Here is a 19,554-nt window from a genome sequence, read left to right on the forward strand (position 1 = left end):
ATATAAAATTTGTCAAGGAAGATCCTCGGTTTGAAACTCCTCTTTTACCAAAGTCGCGCGAGGACTTTCGAAAGTGCATGTGACGTAAAGATGGCTTCGTGAAACTTTCGGAAGAGATTCAAAACACGCGAAACTAGCAATGCGTGATATTAAAGAGTCTATCTAATTTTTTCTCAAACAGATTATATGTGTCTGTGTAAAAATAAATAAATGAGATTATATAAAAACGACGAGTAATAAATAATGTTACGACGATTCGTGATAATTAATAATGTTCACATTCGCAATTCTGCCATAAAAATATGGACTTTGCAATAAATTAATAATTATTTGTGTACACAAATTCGTTTTTTCAATAATGTAATAAAATATGAATCAAGGTATTAAATTCACTTTTACGATTTGTATTGAAAAATAATCAAGATAAATTCTTGTTATAAAGTGTCAAACGGTTTAAATAAGGATTTTGATACGCTTTTTTTTGATACCCTCCGTATATCGCGCAAAATATTTTTCAGGGAAATTCAGGGGATAAAATCGCTTATCCAGATTTTATTGCTTCTCTTGCCTGATGTTGCATACATATATGTACATATACACATACATATATTACTGCATATATATGTGTATACAGTATATATATATATATATATATATATATATCAAAAGGATATTTATATATATATATATATATATATATATATATATATATATCCTTTCGAAAATGCGCTTTATACCTCTCCTGTATTCCGATACTTTCCTTCGAATTTCAATGTGAAACGATAGCGCGCGCTTCCACTCGGCGTTTCGCAAGATTTTATATGCAGACGTTCGAATGAAAAATTTATTACCAATCATTTTGTATAAAGGCGTCCAAATAAAAAATTTATTTAAGCTTGTTGAGGTGTCGCGCGTACGTAATAAAAAATTGACGTATCAGTATATAGTATTGATACAGTCACAAATATGCAATAATATTTTATATTAGTCAAGTGCGAAAAAAATATAATAATTTATTTCTCACTTTATAGATACCGTTCATAACGACACAAATGGTTTTAAAGAATTTTTTTTGCATTTTGCATAAAATTGCAGAAAAATAAATTCTACTTTGAAAAAATGTGGCGAAGAAAATCGTGAAATTTTGAGAAAAAAAAAACGGATAGATAAATCGTTATTAAACGGAAAAGTGGGGAGCATAAATTTGTCCAAACGGAAAAATCTGGGACATGTCATCAGATTCGGAAGGAGTTAAGGGAAGACATTTGTTGCGGCTGAAAGTAATCTTTTCGTCCGCTACACAAAACGTACTCGGTCGAAAGGGTGGTTGGTGTTTCAAGCTCTGGGATATCAACTTCCCGTGGGCGGAGTAAGAACCAGCCTGCTTATATTCTTTACGACTCTCTCTCTCTCTCTCTCTCTCTTTCTCTGCAGGGTGCTCCTACATTCTACGCGTTTGCCGAGAGTAAGTTCGGCGGTAGTCCGGTCAAGTTGAGCGCGTCCACGAAGGCCTGCGGGGACCTCATGAATCTAAATCCGACTGTGTTCAGGATGGGTAGGTACTCCGGCCGGAGTTCGTGAGTTTTATGTGTACAAAAGTTGAGCGTCTCCCGAACTCTCTCTCTACCGTTTGAAAAGACGCCGATCGAATTTCTGCCACGGTTTGTCCGCCACCCTTTGATATATCGCGTGTTTTAGTCGCGCTCTCTGCGATAACGCATCCTGATTAAAGATTAGATTGGGCAACAAAATGGAACCGTAAATATTTTCCCCAGTCTTATTATCTTTTTGCATTGTAAAATTTCATTTAATTTTTTTTTTGATGATTTGTAATTTAAGTGTTCTCAATCTTTTCGACGTTATCGTAAGAAAAGAATTAATTTTAAATTAGACAGTTCCTAGATTAGCGTCTAGTATATACTCTAATACGTTTGTTTATATTTGTTTAAAGGTGTCTCGCATTTTTTAATTACGCGCTGCATTTTAAAGCTTTTTACCACAGCATCTAAGTGAAAAAAGAAATATAAGTGAGAATAATGAAAAAGAAACTTTGCTGAGCTGCGCTTTTTTTGTAAATTACACAGAAAAAGATAAGCTCTTGCAGTATTGTCGTCTCTATATTCTGCTGAAATAATTCCGTCTATGTTTTCCTCAGTTTTTTCCTAGAGTCCGAATAATAATGCGTCCTTGGTAAAAAAAACTACGTATACTTGATAAGAAAATGGTATTTTATGTACATGCGCAGGTTACTTCAAAAGCTTTTCTTTCAGAACGTTTGTGCATTACAGTTTTAGGAAGTAAAACCAAGAATAGAACTTAATGAGGTGAAAGAAAATGCGACGCGAAGGCGACAGTCTCGAGTTTTTATCGCAACTTGAACGCACTGCACTCAGGTCTTTTTCATTAAGCGAGAAGTCGGCTATAATTAAGCTATTAGCGACCAGTCTTGTATTTATATGGTGAACAGGATTTACTCGCGCAGACAGTGTAATTATAATTTACGACATTATGAGCAACTTTAATTAAATATCATGAATAATGGAGATGCATTACAATGCATTATCACGCTTATTTCGACTTTAAAAGTGTCTCTGTATATATATCAATGCAATAACACCGTAATTGGAAAACTTAAAAAAATAATATAATAGATGTGCGTTCAACAAATCGAAAGAAATTATTTTTGACATTAAAAAGATTCAAAACATCTCTGGAAAAAGTACATCTTCATATTTTCTTAAGTATAATGTTCTAAGGATGTTGTCACTCTCTCTCTCTCCTCTCATTTGAAAATAATGCCACATAGCTTATATTATACGTTAATATAAATATAATTATTTTTATATTATACGTTAATATAAATATAATTATTTTTATATTATACGTTAATATAAATATAATTATTTTTATATTATTCTATAATAAAAATGACATAATTATATTTACGTCAACAGTGTTTGCTGTTATCTAATATATATTATTTATATCTGCATCTTAGATGAAAAAAAGTATTATTTAAAAATACTTAAATAGTAGAACTTAAGCAGTAAGCGGTGAAAATTTATAAATAAAAATACGAATACATATATTTTTATATCCTTTTCATAATTTACATTTTTTTTTATAACTCCATAATTGCCATATAATTTTATCTTTTATCTAGATACATTTCAAACAAAATCATCTTGATCTTATCTAAGATAAATTTACATTACATTTTTGTCTCATCTTCATCTGGCTAATTTTAAAATCGTCTAAGCACAACACTGTACGTCAGTAATGATTTTACTAAACATAATTATCGAACGTTGCGTTTCGCCTTCACACAGGCGAAATTCATTAATTTGCGTAACCATGCTTTTCAATTCTGATTTGTCATCGCGGGAGCATAATGCGTGACATTGATGCTACTTGTTCGCGTAAATCGATTGTTAATATTCTGAATCTCATTAGCGCGTATACGTGGGAGACGAGAGAGTGGGAGATACTATGGTTATAATTCGCAGCAGGAAATAACGCCGGTCAATTATACAGCGTGCCGGCATTATTTCCAAGTTCTGCAGCGAGTCCGTGCCATACTGGCAATTGAAAATCCATTGATCCCCTTCATTACGTTTCTGACACGTTCGTCGAGTGGTCGATAATTGCATCGTGTAACGGCAGTCTCTATGAAGCATTATTGCTATGGGGCAATATTGGTTTCCATTACGAGTATACACTCCGTTTATGGTGTAATCCATGGAGAAAGCGCGCCCAGGGAGAGAAAGGGAGATAGTGTTTCGATCGCAAAAAGAAGATGTAATCGCGTGCTAATTTGCTATCGCACCGATATCGTTTTATCATTTTTTCACCGCTATTAGCAATCCCTCGCATGCATTTGACGTGCAAAAAGTAAGGTAAAAAGAGATAGTTCTCTTTCATTTATCGTGTTTCTTGAAAACATTTTTGCGTAAATGTTAATAGATATTTTAATCTTTGATATATACATAATAAATGAGATACAGATACTAATTGAATTATACGTTCACTGAGATAATATAATATTAATAATAATTAAAAGTAGCTTTTATATGATTACCTTTTACTGCAATGCAAATACGAGAACAATATACTTGGCTTGATTCAAAATAAAAGAAATTTAACAATTATTTCGTTTTAAACATAGAAGCTATTTACAGTGTAAGTAAAAAAAATCTATACTGCGACGTAAGAAACGTATTTTAGTGCATTTCGCACAATAAATCTTTAAGTTAAACTCCGCGGTGAAACAATGGAAAATAAAACAAAATACTTGTGGACAAATTACGCAAAAAAATAATTTTATTGGCTTGACAGTCGACACAGTTAAGTTAAAAAATTGACAATATGTATGTTTTGTTCTAGCTCTTGAAAAGAAATGTAACCAATCGTATTTGAATTATTCTTTGCAGTAATGAAAAATGCAATATTTGTCATTTATATTTAAATGAAAAATGAAAGATAATTAATTTTTGAAACAGAATTCTGTAAAATATTTTTGAATAAATTCTAATTGATAACTAAAGGAAGGTATATAATCAAACAAATCACAAAATTTAGAATTGTAACAAATCAAAATCGTGAGTTGTAATATTTTTCGAATCGTGAATTTTTTTATTATTTTCAATTCAAATGATCTATTCCACTTTACGGATATACGCAAATTTGTACATTTGCGATAATTATGCTTGCTGTGGCATGGGAGAAATGGCACAAAGTATTTAATCACCCGCGATATTGTTATGATGAACAAATGGATATTCCGTTTGTTCAACCGTTGTAGGTTTCTACACACAGTATAGTTTTAGATTAAATACAATGAATGTATCATTCTCCCCAAATTGAAACGTTGTCATCATGCTGCTTCATCATACGCTTGTTAGCCCAAAAGAAGAAAAAAAGAAAAAAGGAGAGAAAGAAATAAATAAAAAAAGAATAAGATTTCATCACAAATTAATGCAAGTTAAATTACTATTATACCTATACGCTTAATTTATTAATTTCTGCACGTTCTTTTTTTTACAAAAATAATTTTTTAAATAAAAATTTAATACATAATGTAGGAATAATAAAAGCTTTATTACGCTACTTGAAATTTATCCATTTTAATTAAATATTAACTTGTCAAAAGAATAAAGTGTTAATGAAAAAGAAATTACATATTTATGAATATTTAAATTTCCTAATTAATCAGCAAATAGAGAACAATGTTATTGAAGCATTAAATCCAGTTATCCTTCTGTTGACTGACGACAAGATTAATTCCCGAAAGGGCTTTCTTATCAATCGCTTAAAAACTTAATAATTTTAAGATTGTTGTCTCCAACCCGACGCAAAAGATTAACTCATAAAGAGTACACTCATTTGATTAAAAGTTTTTGAATGTACGGGTATTCCTATTTTGAAAAAAATTAGTACAACGTAAAAAAAGAATCACTTTATATCTCTTTCTTTATTCTTCTCGCCTTTTTTTTGTTATGTTTTAAGTTTGAAACTACCTATATATTTTTCTATGACATTTTGATCAAAAGTTTTTATCTCGAAGCAGATATCAATTTTAAATTTAAGATATTACTCTTTCTTAAAATATTATTTGATTTCATTTCTTTAAAAGAGAGACTTGATTATCTTAACAAAATCTTATTATCGTAACTTGTTTCAAGTTTTAAAAATCTCTCCTCCAATTTTAAAGTCGACCAGACTGGCAATAATTTATTTAAAAAATTAGTTAAATTACAACGTTTCGGCTGTCATTGCAGCCCTTTTCAAGTAATCAGATTAATACAATAAATCAAATTTACAGCAAACCCCCGACAAAATTAACCATTGTTTTGATGAACAATGTATAACTGACAGAAGTGAGCACGAAAAAATAGATGTTGACTGTTAGCAGAAAACTTAGTGACTAAGTTTTCTGCTAACAGTCAACATCTATTTTTTCGTGCTCACTTCTGTCAGTTATACATTGTTCATCAAAACAATGGTTAATTTTGTCGGGGGTTTGCTGTAAATTTGATTTATTGTATTAATCTGATTACTTGAAAAGGGCTGCAATGACAGCCGAAACGTTGTAATTTAACTAATTTTTTAAATAAATTATTGCCAGTCTGGTCGACTTTAAAATTGGAGGAGAAATTTTTATTATTTATTACTGGCGACTCTTAAGGATTATCATTTATTGTTTCAAGTTTGTCTTAAGATATCTATAAATTTTTAGTAAAATGGATTAAAAAAGTGATGTATTTTCTTCTACAGTTTCATGAGGAAAGTTGAAGAAATTTCTCATTTGTGATATATTTTCAAGATAATAATAATAATAATAAAAAAATAAAATGTAAAAAAGATATACGAAGAATTAAATTAGCGTAGAAAACTTTTTCGCAGAAGACACAGATGTAATGTAATGAATATGCTAAACAGATTCGTGAAAGATTATTATCTCAATGATGTGCAAGAAAGTCTAACGATGCAAAATTACTACCTAAAGTCGCACGATTACGAAAGTGCATCTGATTCGCGATGCAGATGACCGCGAGGGTCATGCAACTTAATTAAAACGTCAACTGTCAACCCTTTCGATAAAGTCGCCCTTTGCCCACCCTAAAAGTAAGAGAGATTATATCTCGACTAGGGTTCACTCTATTCCTATTTCGAAATCGAGATTCGAAATAAGCGAAGCAATACGTTGATATTTAGAACAGTAATTCCTCCGTTGATTGATTTTCTGTTAAATATATGCACGAAAAAGTTAAAGCTATACAAATTTTGAAAGAATTTCATGTAACTTTATGAAGCATTTTATATTATAAAATGATATAAAATTTTATATTAATATTAATTTTCAATATTAAATATTTTAGTAATTAAATTTTAATTTAAATTATTTCAAAAGCAAAATCTATTAGAAGACATACAAAGAATAAAGCTATTTTCTCGTAAATCTGAAACTTTTCACAAAAGATTTCGTTTATAATTGCTTATAATTTAAGTTCCGATAATATTATTACGCGGGGTCTTTGTGAATTAGCTCTAAAATACTCAAAGAAATTGTAAGATATTTGAAATACTGCGTATCTGATATAATAATTACCGTTTGTCATATTTTCACTTTGCGTGTAACGCGATTCAATCTAACATCCCGACGCATCTCGCATTTCGATTAGTTCAAAGTTGCACGAACAAGCAGCAGATTAAGTTAAAGTTAAGCATCCTAGCTTGCTCTCACGAGAGATTCACGGCTTTCTTCAAAGTAAGTTTTCGAAATAAAGTAAAGCTCGCAGGAGGAGAAGCAGCGTTTTTTGTCAATCCACCACATCCGCTCTCAAGAAGAATGAAAAAAAAAAAAAACGTCAAAGCCGGAGGCTTTTAATTAAGCGATGTTTCTAGTCTCTCTACCCTCTTCTCTTCGTTCTGTTTGCCGATCAATCGACAAGTGTACAGGGGCGCTAAGATAAATAATGGAAAAATAGAATAAACGCGCGAAATGTACGTTTTGCTCAAAAATTCTACCCTTGAAATAAAAAGATATTCCGCGCGTTTTCCGCCAAATATTATCTTCTTCCGAAATTCTTTTCGTTGCTTTCCAAGAAGTTCAGAAGTAGAAGTAAAGTACCGTTTCTTTCGCTTTTATGACGTGGAAATTCTTTATGAGCACTCGATGCTTTACGAATCCGAATAATAGTACATTTGAAATACGATTGATCGATGCTTCATGCTCGATCTCTTGACTCGCGACGGAATCGTTTGAAAAACCTTTCGACATCTCTCAAAGGGTCGACATAAAAGCTAATACAAATATTTTCCAATAAAGATAATGCCTACTTAATATACAGGAACGATTCATTGGCTATAAGAAAACTTGGAATTATTAACAATGGGGGAAAAATATGAATGAAAAAAAAAATATTATTCTTTGATAAGAATGCTTTCGAGTTTTTTGACGTTGCCTCGCATTTCGGAGTCAAGTGAAAGGGAATTGTTATCGCTACAGTATCAAACGACTGTAAAGCAAGTTCCAGGTGTTTCTATAATCTTTTAGATCCGCGCTATTTGCTTAATCCTTTTCCAACTCGAGAATCCACATTGAGAATATTGCCCGACTTTGCATCTCATCGTTTGCATATTGAAACTTTCTGTGATATTTTTATTGCGTTAACAGCTATGCAAATGTATATTGCTTTTGTTTTAATTGAGCTTCTTAGAAACTAAACTGATCAACTCTACTCTTTTGTCAAATTCTTAAATTCTACAGTAGATAATCTGATACTAAAATAAATGTAGTTAATTAGTTTGACTTCTAAGAAAATTCAATTATTAATATTTATTTTATATTTGTTTTATACGTAGTTAATAAGATTTAATTTTATCTAAAGCTTATTGTTAATGATAGAGTGACAACACATTTTTTTCTCAAATTCTATAGCAGATAATCTGATACTAAAATTTAAAAGTTTACAAAAATATAGTTGATTTGGTTTCTAAGAAATCTCAATTAGTAATATTTATTTTATTTATTTTATACGTAGTCGATAAGATTTAATTTCATCTAAAGCTTCTCGGGAAAAAAAAAATTTATAAATATAACAATATAAAATTATATATGAAATATATCCATACATAATTAGATAAAAGTGTTTTTTTTATATAATTATATAAATTTATATATATATAATAAATAAGTATTACTTCATATATATAAATATATATAATGTTTCATATATAATTTGACACATGATTATATATGAACCCTTATAATTTATATACCTACAAATTTATATAATCATGTATAAAAATAGACATATTTCATATATAATTATATAATTATTTATATATAATTATATACATAAAAACTGTTTCCCGGGTGATTGTAGGGAAAAAGAGTGACAACACATTTTTTTCTAAAAGCACGATTCTCGCGCTATCGATTTTCAAAATTAAATCAGGAAGGAGAGCGCGGATATTTTAGAGCGTTTTGAAGCTCGACGCCCTATGTAAACGCCGTTTTAGGGATGCGGTGTTTACGTATGCAACCGAGGATACGTAGGTATGTTATCTCGTGTTTCGTGCGTCTGGCAGCACGTACCGTCAATCTCGTCGCCACAGATCCTCGGAACGTTCGCGAGCTCGGCTCTTTCACACAGATCTCTGAATGTAATAGTGCTGTCTCGGACCCAACCCCTCCTTCTCTTCCCGGGAGATTATGCTGACAATGGCGGCGATTCGTGTCACCTAATTCATGCTGCTGTCGAGACCAGGCTCCACCATCTAACTCTCGCGAGTGTTGCTTAAATATATATACAGATATATATATATAATATATTACACGGATACAATACATATATATATATATTGTATTTTAATGTATTTTGACGACGTTGAGAAACTTCTCTTGACATTTGCACGCGACATATTGAGAAATTAGTTTAAAAAATTATTATATCAGATTGATTATTTATTATATGCAAAGTATATTTTTGTGGTCGATATATAATATATATCGTGAAAAATGCAAATAAGTATACTAAAAAAAATTTAGTTAATTCTTATTTATTTCGATACTGTCAAATAAATCATTTATTTGAAACTAATAATATTTATTTGATATGAAAAATATTTATTTGATATAAGAAAATCCTTTTCAAACAAATAAATATTTATTTGTTTGAAATAAATGATTCATTTGACAATATTGAACTAAATATGTATTAATTTAGTCATTTTTTCAATGTACATAAAAATAATTTTAATAATATAAATATTCCATCATCTGTAAAATTCAATGTTATACCATTTATTAAAGAAAAAAGCGTATCGATCACTTCGGAGACGGTTTTAGAAAAATGCGTTCTGATGTAAACACGAGATTCATCCGATATGAAACGCTCATTAATGCGAATCTGCTAATATAATGATGATGCATTGCCAGCAAACGCGTGATCGTATTGGCAACGCGAGAATTCACAAGGGACGAATGCATTCGTCGCTTTCGTGTAAAGCATATTAATCGTTGTTTATCGCCGTCTCATTATACAACCATGATCCGTTTAGATAGCCTAGCAGGGTGTAACAACTCAGCAACTTCATGATCGAGTTCGTGCCGGTTAACACGCTATAATTGAAAACGAATGATCGCTGCGAGAGATCGCGCGAGGGAGGAGTAGATATAATGAGACACCGGATATTGATTAAAGAGATTCGTTACCGAGATATTACACGAATATTGAAAAAGTTGTGAGGAATGAGTTTTCCGATCTTATGAATTTGTCGAAATTTTATCACCAAGTGTCAGAAGAATTACATCAACTGCATTTGCACAAAATTCTTTACGCGATCCATCGTTTCATTAACTCGAACCAACCATGTATGTTTTATACATTAAAAAATTATTAAATTAATAAATATTTATTTCAATACTGTCTCATAAATCATTTATTTGAAATAAATAAGTATTGATTTTTATTTAATAAATATTGATCTGTTTTAAAAAGGATTTTCTTATGATGTAAATATTTTTTCACGTCGAATCAATATTATTAGTTTGAAATAAATGATTTATACTTAAGGCAATATTGAAATAAATATTTATTCGAATTCAATAAATTGCTTTTCAGTGTACGTATACAAATTAAATCTAATTAACGTTTTATTAATATTTTATTGTAGTATATTGCATTTGTCAGATAACGCAATGCGTTATGTCAGATGACGCACAAAGTGAGAATTAATTCTATATTTAAAAACGCAGTACAAAAAACGTTTTCAACATTTTTCATTTAATTTTGATTAACCACGATTAACTTCGTTTATAAATTCACTTCTTGAATGGGATATGCTCGCCTATATGATGCATGCAAACTGCATATCGCGATCGCCGTGAAATAATGCGCCGCTTTTATCTCTTTGCCTGAAATAATGTCTCTCCGCGCAATCGCAAAGTTTTATTAACACCACAGAAATGATGTTTCATGCTCCCAATACCCGATGTCACGAAAATTCCGTTCACAAATTTTCGCGTTAAAATCGAGTGAACAATATATATCGCTATATCGATTTTATAACTCGTCCTTTATGCTAGTCTTCATGAATTATCTATATGTGTGTGTATTAATTCTTCTTAAAAATAGAATATTGGAAACACGTGTAAAATCCGTAACTATGCTGGCCGAATTTTTGTAGAACGCGTCAAAATATAAATGTATATATTTAAATAACAAAAATAAAAATTTTCATGTATACATTACGTTGTAATATTAAGACACATTCTAATTTTACACTTTTAATCATATTAATTCTTTGTCATTCTAATTAAGGTCGGAGCTTTTTGGGACAGCTTTTTCGTGAAAACGTTCGATATTCAATTTGATTTACTTTTTTAAATTAATTAACTTCTCGATATAAAATCTTGATATTAAAATATGTAGTACTTCTGTGATATTATTGAACGTACAGCTAAAACGTTGTTAATTACGTTATTGCATAACGATAAAGTTAATTATATCCTTAGTTTGGACAAAGATAGAATCTATAATATATAAATTCGAGAAGATATAATCGTACATGTAATACTTTCACGAAGATTCACGGTATTGCATTTCGCCCGGCTCTTTGTTGGCAGAGTTTACGGTACGCCCAATGAGAATATTCGGACGTGGTGAATGGAAACCTTTAGAGCCCGCGGCTCACAACGTATGCAAATATGTGCGAAACTCAACTTTATTTCGCGACGAGGTTTAATGTAGTTTTTGCGAAGCACATTGGGATCTCGCAAAATTCAAATAACGAATAAATTAAACTAACTTCTCAATAAATTCCGCTTAACTTCAATAGAAAATTTATCTGACCGATCCTTTATTTTCTCCTATAAAAAAAGAGACTCTTATAATGTCACGAGAAAAGTCACATTTGTGTCTAAATAATATGCTTCAGTTAAATGAAAATCTACAGAATTATATAGGGCTGTCAAGAAACTTTTAAAGTGGCAATAAAAATGTATTTTTTTAAAAGCGCGATATACTTCTTATACGACCTGCTTTTTTTATGTCAAGTCATCAATTTATCGCGCGTCTTCGCATTTCAATTTTCGAAGACGAGAGGGTGGACACAAGAGATAGCGCGAGCTTCATCGCTTAAATTTTAACGTGCGGGAATTTCAATCTTTTCGATCGAGAGATATAAATATGTACACACACTCTGATATCGTATCCAGATCACTCGTAAACTATGGCTCCGCTTAGAAAATCCACGTAAAAAAGCGTGACGTTTTTCAAAAAATTGTGTTGCGTTCCCACTCGTTCATTTTATAAGTCGATATCTATCCGGGACTAGCTTTCTGACACTGTTTCCGATAAATCGCGGTTAGAGTTGAGCGGTTGCGAGGTGGAAATAATTCATAGAGAGAGAAATATTTTTTTCTCTTTTTAAAGTAACAAGAAATATATGAATTGAGTCATATACTGAGAGAAATGCTTGTACGAAAATTAGTGGCGTTTTAGTTCTACAATTTTTGCTATTATTTATATTAATCTTAATAACTAAATTAAAATATTTGTTGCACATTATTTATGTTTATGTAATATAATGTAATTTGTTAAAATTGATTTTATATTTTATTTGATTAAATTTGATTTTATTTGTTAATGTAATTTTTTATATTAGATAAATAATCTCAATATTACCTCTAACGTTAAATGTTCAATGGGAATATAAATCATAATGTCTATACTAAGCTGTTTCTTATCCATCATTTTCTGTTCTTTTTTTCCGTTATCTTATGGAACTCGTAAAGACGCGAAGATGTTATGACGAGAAAAATAACAAGCAAACTAATGGAATTCATGAGAAAACTCGGAAAATATTCTTAAGTTATTATTGATGGTTGAAGAATGTCGTTTATCGATATGCTTTCCCGGTGAAAGAAAAAATATTTTACCTTTCAATTCATTATTGTCACAAATATTTTCGTACTGGATATAACGGATGTAACACCTTTTTTACAGCAAAAAATCATACATATACATATATAGTGTATAAGTTTCTCTATTTTTAGATTATATTATTGCAATCATTAATTGATATCTATTCTCAATTTTTGAAAAATGTTTAAAATATATTAGAGGGCTTCAAAAGGGTTAAATGTTTTGTTAGCGAAAATTTAACTGTCAATTCTTTTTATGCGAGCACAGCTCATTTGATATTACGCTTGACGGCATATATTTTTTTATAGAGTTATATATATCCCAGTAAACACGCAGGGATCATTTACGTAATAATTACATAATGTTTTATATGTATATATTACAGATCATCATAACAAAACTGTGACGTATCGTTTATGTCAATAACGTAATGAATCTATAATTGTTATATAATTTTAACGTTACTTTGTTATGTAACATTTATGAAATTTGGTGAATGTAAATGTGCATTCTCTAAAAGTTTCGTAAATGCTACGTAATTTTAATGACATAATTGTAACATTATGTTAAATACGTAACATTTATGTTTCTTTGTGAATGTAAATGTGCATACTCTAAAATTTTCGTAAATGCTACGTAATTTTAATGATATAATAGTAACGTTATGTTAAATACGTAACATTTATGTATTTTGGTGAATGTAAATGTGTATACTCTAAAAGTTTCATAAATACAACATAACTCTAATTACGTAATGGTAACGTTATGTTAAATACGTAATATTTATGTAGTTTGATACATGTAAATGTGCATACTCTAAAATTTTCGTAAATGCTACGTAATTTTAATGACATAATTGTAATGTTATATTAAATACGTAATATTTATGTATTTTGATAAATGTAAATGCACATATTCTAAAATTTTTGAATATACTACGTAATTTTAATGACATAATTGTAACGTTATGTTAAATACGTAACATTCACGTATATTGGAAAATGTAAATGTGTATATTTAAAAAATTTTATTAATGCTATATAACTCTAATGACATAATTGTAACGTTATGTTAAATATGTAACATTAATATTATTTTGTTGATATCAATGTATATATTCTGTAAAAACCTTATTATAACTATTATATAATTATAATAACGAAATTGCGATGTCACATTAAATAAAAAAAGATATTGCAATTTCGTTATTATAACTATATATAACGGTTATAATAAAGTTTTTACAGAATGTATACATTGATGTCAACAAAATAATGTTAATGTTATGTATTTAACATAATGTTACAATTATAGTTATTAGAATTATATAGCATTTACGAAACTTTTAGATTATACACATTTATGTTAACCAAAATACATAAATGTTACATATTTAACATAACATTACAATTATGTTATAAAAATTACGTAGCATTTACGAAACTTTTAGAGTATACACATTTACATTAACCAAAATACATAAATCTTATGTATTTAACATAACGTTACAATTATGTCATTAAAATTACGTAGTATTTACGAAACTTTTAGAGTATACACATTTACATTAACCAAAAACATAAATATTACATAACAAAGTAACGCCAAAATTACATAACAATTTTATGTAAGAATTATAGATTCATTACGTTATTGACATAAACGATACGTCATAGTTGTGTAATAATTGTTAGTTTCTTCTTTTACCGCTACGCGGTGTACGATTCTTTATCTATCTCGCATTCAAATTTTAGTCAGGAAAGTTTAAAGTTGATGAAATTGACGGTAACATCTGTGTTAATATAGAATTGAATTTTCTTATGTTGGGATCATGTCACAAAGAATAATGAGATTATTCTTTGTGACATGATCTCAACATAAGAAAATTCAATTCAGATATTGAAGTATTAAAGTGATTCCTCAGAAATCAGATAAATAAATATCCGACGAGACTGACAAGGGACATGTCACAACTGTCCGGAACCGATTTGATTCTCCTTGAAATATGTTGTTAAATACACAAATCTAAAAGACACGTATTTTTTTATACGTGCGCAATTTGAGTTTTAAGGGGTGAAACACCCCTTTAAAGAATAACGGTATTTTTCTTTAGGATCAAATATCTGCTAAACTATAAGAGATATAAAGAAAAAACGTACAACAAATTTTAATGGCTTGAAGAGTACTTTAAAGTTATATGAACAAAAATTTTTTTTTTTTTTTTTTTTTTTTAAAAACCCTCACCACCTAATTTTTTTTTTCAAAATTAAAAATTTTGTTTTACCTAATTTAAAGCTTATTTTTTTCCAAATTCAACCATGTGTAATAAAGTTATGTTACGAAATATCATTTTCGAAAATTAATTATAAACGCTCCCGTATATACGCTCATCCGTGCTATGTGCGTAAGTAATTACCGTCGAACAATAAAATATATAAAAAATGTTTTTGTATAATTCTTATTTATGTTTTCTATGTATTTATAACTGCGTATTGTGTATATTTAGATTTAAAAAAAAATTTTTAAATATAATTAATAAGAATTTTTTAAATATACCCCCTGCTTTCTTATTATTTCTTTAATATTTAATTTCTTCTATAAAAATTAAAAACAATTATATTTTATAATAAAATTATTTTTTAATTGAATCTTGCGAATACCAATGTCGCAATATTTGGCATAAACAAATTTTATATCTTACGTTAAATGAATCATAAGATAAGATTATGTGTACGTGTTCCAGATAAGTTATAATTTTTACAATAAAATCTTTAATACGTTAAAATAAATAATAAAATAAGATTATGTGATGACGTATTTCTGATAAGTTAATATAAATTGTTCATGTAGCAGCATAATTCTCACAGTCGGTGTAGTCTTTTCGTTGTAATAATATCTGTGTAAACTGTTCTTTTATTGCAATAGAAAGCAAAATATAACATCTTTGAATATGATTATCAATCCGCTTAACGTTGTTAGACTTTTATTGGTGTCAATAAATTCAATATATTTAACAGAAACGCCAGTAACTGAAGCAGAAGTGGAATTAAAGGAAAACATTAAAAAAATATTACTGGATAGCGTTTTTCATTATAATGGGGTGGAAGTAACGGAAGAAATATATCTCGATTATGAAGAACCTTATAAATTACATAGTTTTGAAATAATTGAAGATGACGAAGAAGCATGGCATGAAGATAGTTTAAATTCTCATCCTCATTGTTCAAATGATGATACAAATTTTGATAGTTCTTATAAAAGACGAGCTGTTGAGTATTGGCGATTTCGGGACACTGATGAAAACAGTAATGACAGAAAAAGGAATCGTCCTCTAAGAGTAGTACAAAATAAATTTAGAAGAGTTTCATCTGAACGTCAGTTAAGGCGATGGGAAGAACAAATACAATCAGGTGGAAGTCGTACAGAAAAATTATCTTACATCTCCAAATTTACACATGATAAATTTACTGCAGCTGTCGAATCAGGATTCATGGTTCATGATATTGATTTAAAAAGATGGGCTTTACAAGCTCAAGAAGAAATAGGAAATTTAAATCCTATATTTAAAGCATCTCACAGTTGGATAGCAAGATTTAAGAAGTCTCACCGAATTGTTTCAAGAAAAGTTACGAAGTTTGTCACTAGAAGAACATTAGAAGATTCTGCTGATTTGCAAAAATCAGCTGATGATTTTCTGGAAACAGTAAAACCTCTTATTGAACAGTTTGGATCTGAAAATATTTACAATTCAGATCAAAGTGGTTTCCAATTGGAACTTCACTCTGGAAGATCATTGTCTAACCAGGGAGAAAAGAAAGTAGAACGTGTCGTGCAATCCATATCATCAACAACCCATTCATATACGATACAACCAATAATATCCTGTAATGGCAATTTGTTGTCCCCTTTATTTATTGTATTAAAAGAAGCTAATGGTAAATTTGGACCAAGAGTACAAGAAAATTTATTTAAAGCAGAAAATGTTATTGTAAAAGCATCGAAATCTGGTAAAATGACATCAGGTATTTTCCTTTTATAATTACTTTTTTTAACAACCTTATTTTATTTAACAATTTAATAAGAGTCATAAAAAAACTATTAAATTAACATTTATATTTTGTACAGATCATTTTAAAATGTGGTTAGAAGAAGCTTATTTCGCAAACATTGGTCCTAATAGCGTTCTTCTTATCGATTCATGGACTGGACATTGCCCCAATATGATTTCGGATTTAACACCTCCTGGAACACATATTACTACTATGATAATACCGAAAGGAACTACAGGGAAAATACAACCATTAGATGTTTATGGATTCAGAATTTGGAAAAATTTTGCTAAAAGATTTTCAGATGCGGTTTTACTGTTGGAAAGTAATATAAACTTACATGAACGAAATAATATAATAAAATTGCAATCTTTGATACATAATCAATTGTCATCCCCACGATATCAAAACTTATTTAAATATTCGTGGTTTAAAAGTGGTTATACGAATGAAAGACCAGACGAATTCGAAAATCCAGTACACTTTAGTTTAGACGAAACTTTAACAAAATGTGATATCGAAGGTTGCAATAATATAGCTGTAGTAAGATGTTCTTGGTGCAAGAAGTCATTATGTTTGAAACATTTTTTTGTCGAATATCATTATTGTAATGTGTATAATGAGTGAATAATATAAAATGCAAATACATTTTTAAAAAAATCTAAATATACACAATACACAGTTATAAATACATAGAAAACATAAATAAGAATTATACAAAAACATTTTTTATATATTTTATTGTTCGACGGTAATTACTTACGCACATAGCACGGATGAGCGTATATACGGGAGCGTTTATAATTAATTTTCGAAAATGATATTTCGTAACATAACTTTATTACACATGGTTGAATTTGGAAAAAAATAAGCTTTAAATTAGGTAAAACAAAATTTTTAATTTTGAAAAAAAAAATTAGGTGGTGAGGGTTTTAAAAAAAAAAAAAAAAAAAAAAAAAAAAATTTTTGTTCATATAACTTTAAAGTACTCTTCAAGCCATTAAAATTTGTTGTACGTTTTTTCTTTATATCTCTTATAGTTTAGCAGATATTTGATCCTAAAGAAAAATACCGTTATTCTTTAAAGGGGTGTTTCACCCCTTAAAACTCAAATTGCGCACGTATAAAAAAATACGTGTCTTTTAGATTTGTGTATTTAACAACATATTTCAAGGAGAATCAAATCGGTTCCGGACAGTTGTGACATGTCCCTTGTGAGTGAAAATATCTTCATTATATTATTTACTTTCTGTGAAAAAAAACAACTTTTTTCACGAATAAAATAAAAATTTTTTAATATAACATTATCTTAAACTCTAAAACGCTTTCCTTAATATTTTTCGAATAGATAATCAGTAAAAACGTTTCCGAGAGCTGCTTATTATGAAACATTTCTAAAACAAATATGTGCTATCTTTTATAAAAAAATTACATAATGGTTATCATAGAGAGATTCTGTATTAGTTACGTAATTTTATAAAATTTTATGTATCTGTTAGGTTTAAATTTTATGTATTTATTACATATCATATCAGGCATAATGTTGCTGACAATTCCATCTAAACGTTACTTAATAGTTGACATATCGGTTACCTGAACAGAGAATATCTTATCTGTAAATGTTCTGTAAATGTTCTGTAAATGTTCTGTAAATGTTATGTAAATGTTACAAATAATATTTAATATAGATTCTGTAATAGTTACGTAATTTTATATCCAATTTTATGTATCTATTACGTTTAAATTTTATGTATCTATTACATATCATATACAGGCATAATGTTGCTGACATTTCCATCTAAATGTTACTTAATAGTTAACATAACGGTTACCAGAACCGCGAACAACTGTTTTGTAAATGGTCTGTAAAAGTTACAGAACAGTGTTTATTGGGATATATATATATATATATATATATATATATATCGGAAATAGATGCGCGTTCCTTCGTCTGTGATATCTGGAAATTCCGACGACGAGTGGATACGGACAACGTTTGCTTTTTGCTTCATATCCAGGCGTAGTATTCATGATCTATACGTATATATTATATATATATACAATATATATATATATACATATATACTGTATATACAATATATACAGAATGCAGATCCGATATTAGTAATGCATTCATCTCGAATGCAGAGAAGTGTGAGCTTTTATGCGAATTATTAATGTCGTACAATCTATGTGGAATGTCGAGTGAATTATTTAAACAATTACAGTATCCTCTCGTGCGAACATTTTATTTACGGTTTTTCCGCTTTATTATAACTGAAAATGCGGAAGGATACCGCTATCTATTTTAGAACCAAAGATACATTTGTTGATTAAATATTGCTTTACATTGAAAGCTGCATGATAGTGTATTCATTCGTTTTTATTGTTAAATCTCATTACTAACTTGCGATTGATCTTCAAATTGCAATCATAATCTTGTTTTCGATCGAAATTAGAGCCTGTCCATATATATTTCAATTTTTTTAAATATTAATAAGCGAATTAATAAAAATATGTGCGATTTGTTTTAATAAAAGTGATGGACTATGTAGAATGTAGATATTCTCATA

The 19,554-nt window shown here is 29.2% G+C and overlaps 2 protein-coding genes across 3 annotated transcripts in view; one reads left to right on the forward strand and one right to left on the reverse strand.

The window, feature by feature from the left end:
• nAChRalpha4 (nicotinic acetylcholine receptor alpha4) overlaps positions 1 to 19,554 on the reverse strand; it is a 205,406-nt gene that overhangs the window by 86,546 nt on the left and 99,306 nt on the right. The gene's annotated exons all lie outside the window — the stretch shown is intronic.
• LOC146722162 (uncharacterized) lies at positions 15,669 to 18,194 on the forward strand. The gene is made up of 2 exons (XM_085485325.1): positions 15,669 to 16,954; positions 17,058 to 18,194. Exons 1-2 carry the CDS (start codon positions 15,883 to 15,885, stop codon positions 17,606 to 17,608), a joined length of 1,623 nt encoding a protein of 540 aa, XP_085341451.1. The 5' UTR covers positions 15,669 to 15,882; the 3' UTR covers positions 17,609 to 18,194.

Source organism: Nylanderia fulva, unplaced genomic scaffold (assembly GCF_048542155.1).
Source record: "Nylanderia fulva isolate GAGA-0341 unplaced genomic scaffold, ASM4854215v1 Scaffold36, whole genome shotgun sequence".
NCBI lineage: Eukaryota > Metazoa > Arthropoda > Insecta > Hymenoptera > Formicidae > Nylanderia > Nylanderia fulva.

Coding starts and splice junctions, on each gene's coding strand:
- LOC146722162 (XM_085485325.1), top strand. CDS start 15,883: ATGATTATCAATCCGCTTAACGTTGTTAGACTTTTATTGGTGTCAATA. Junction 16,955..17,057: donor ATCTGGTAAAATGACATCAG/GTATTTTCCTTT, acceptor TATTTTGTACAG/ATCATTTTAAAATGTGGTTA.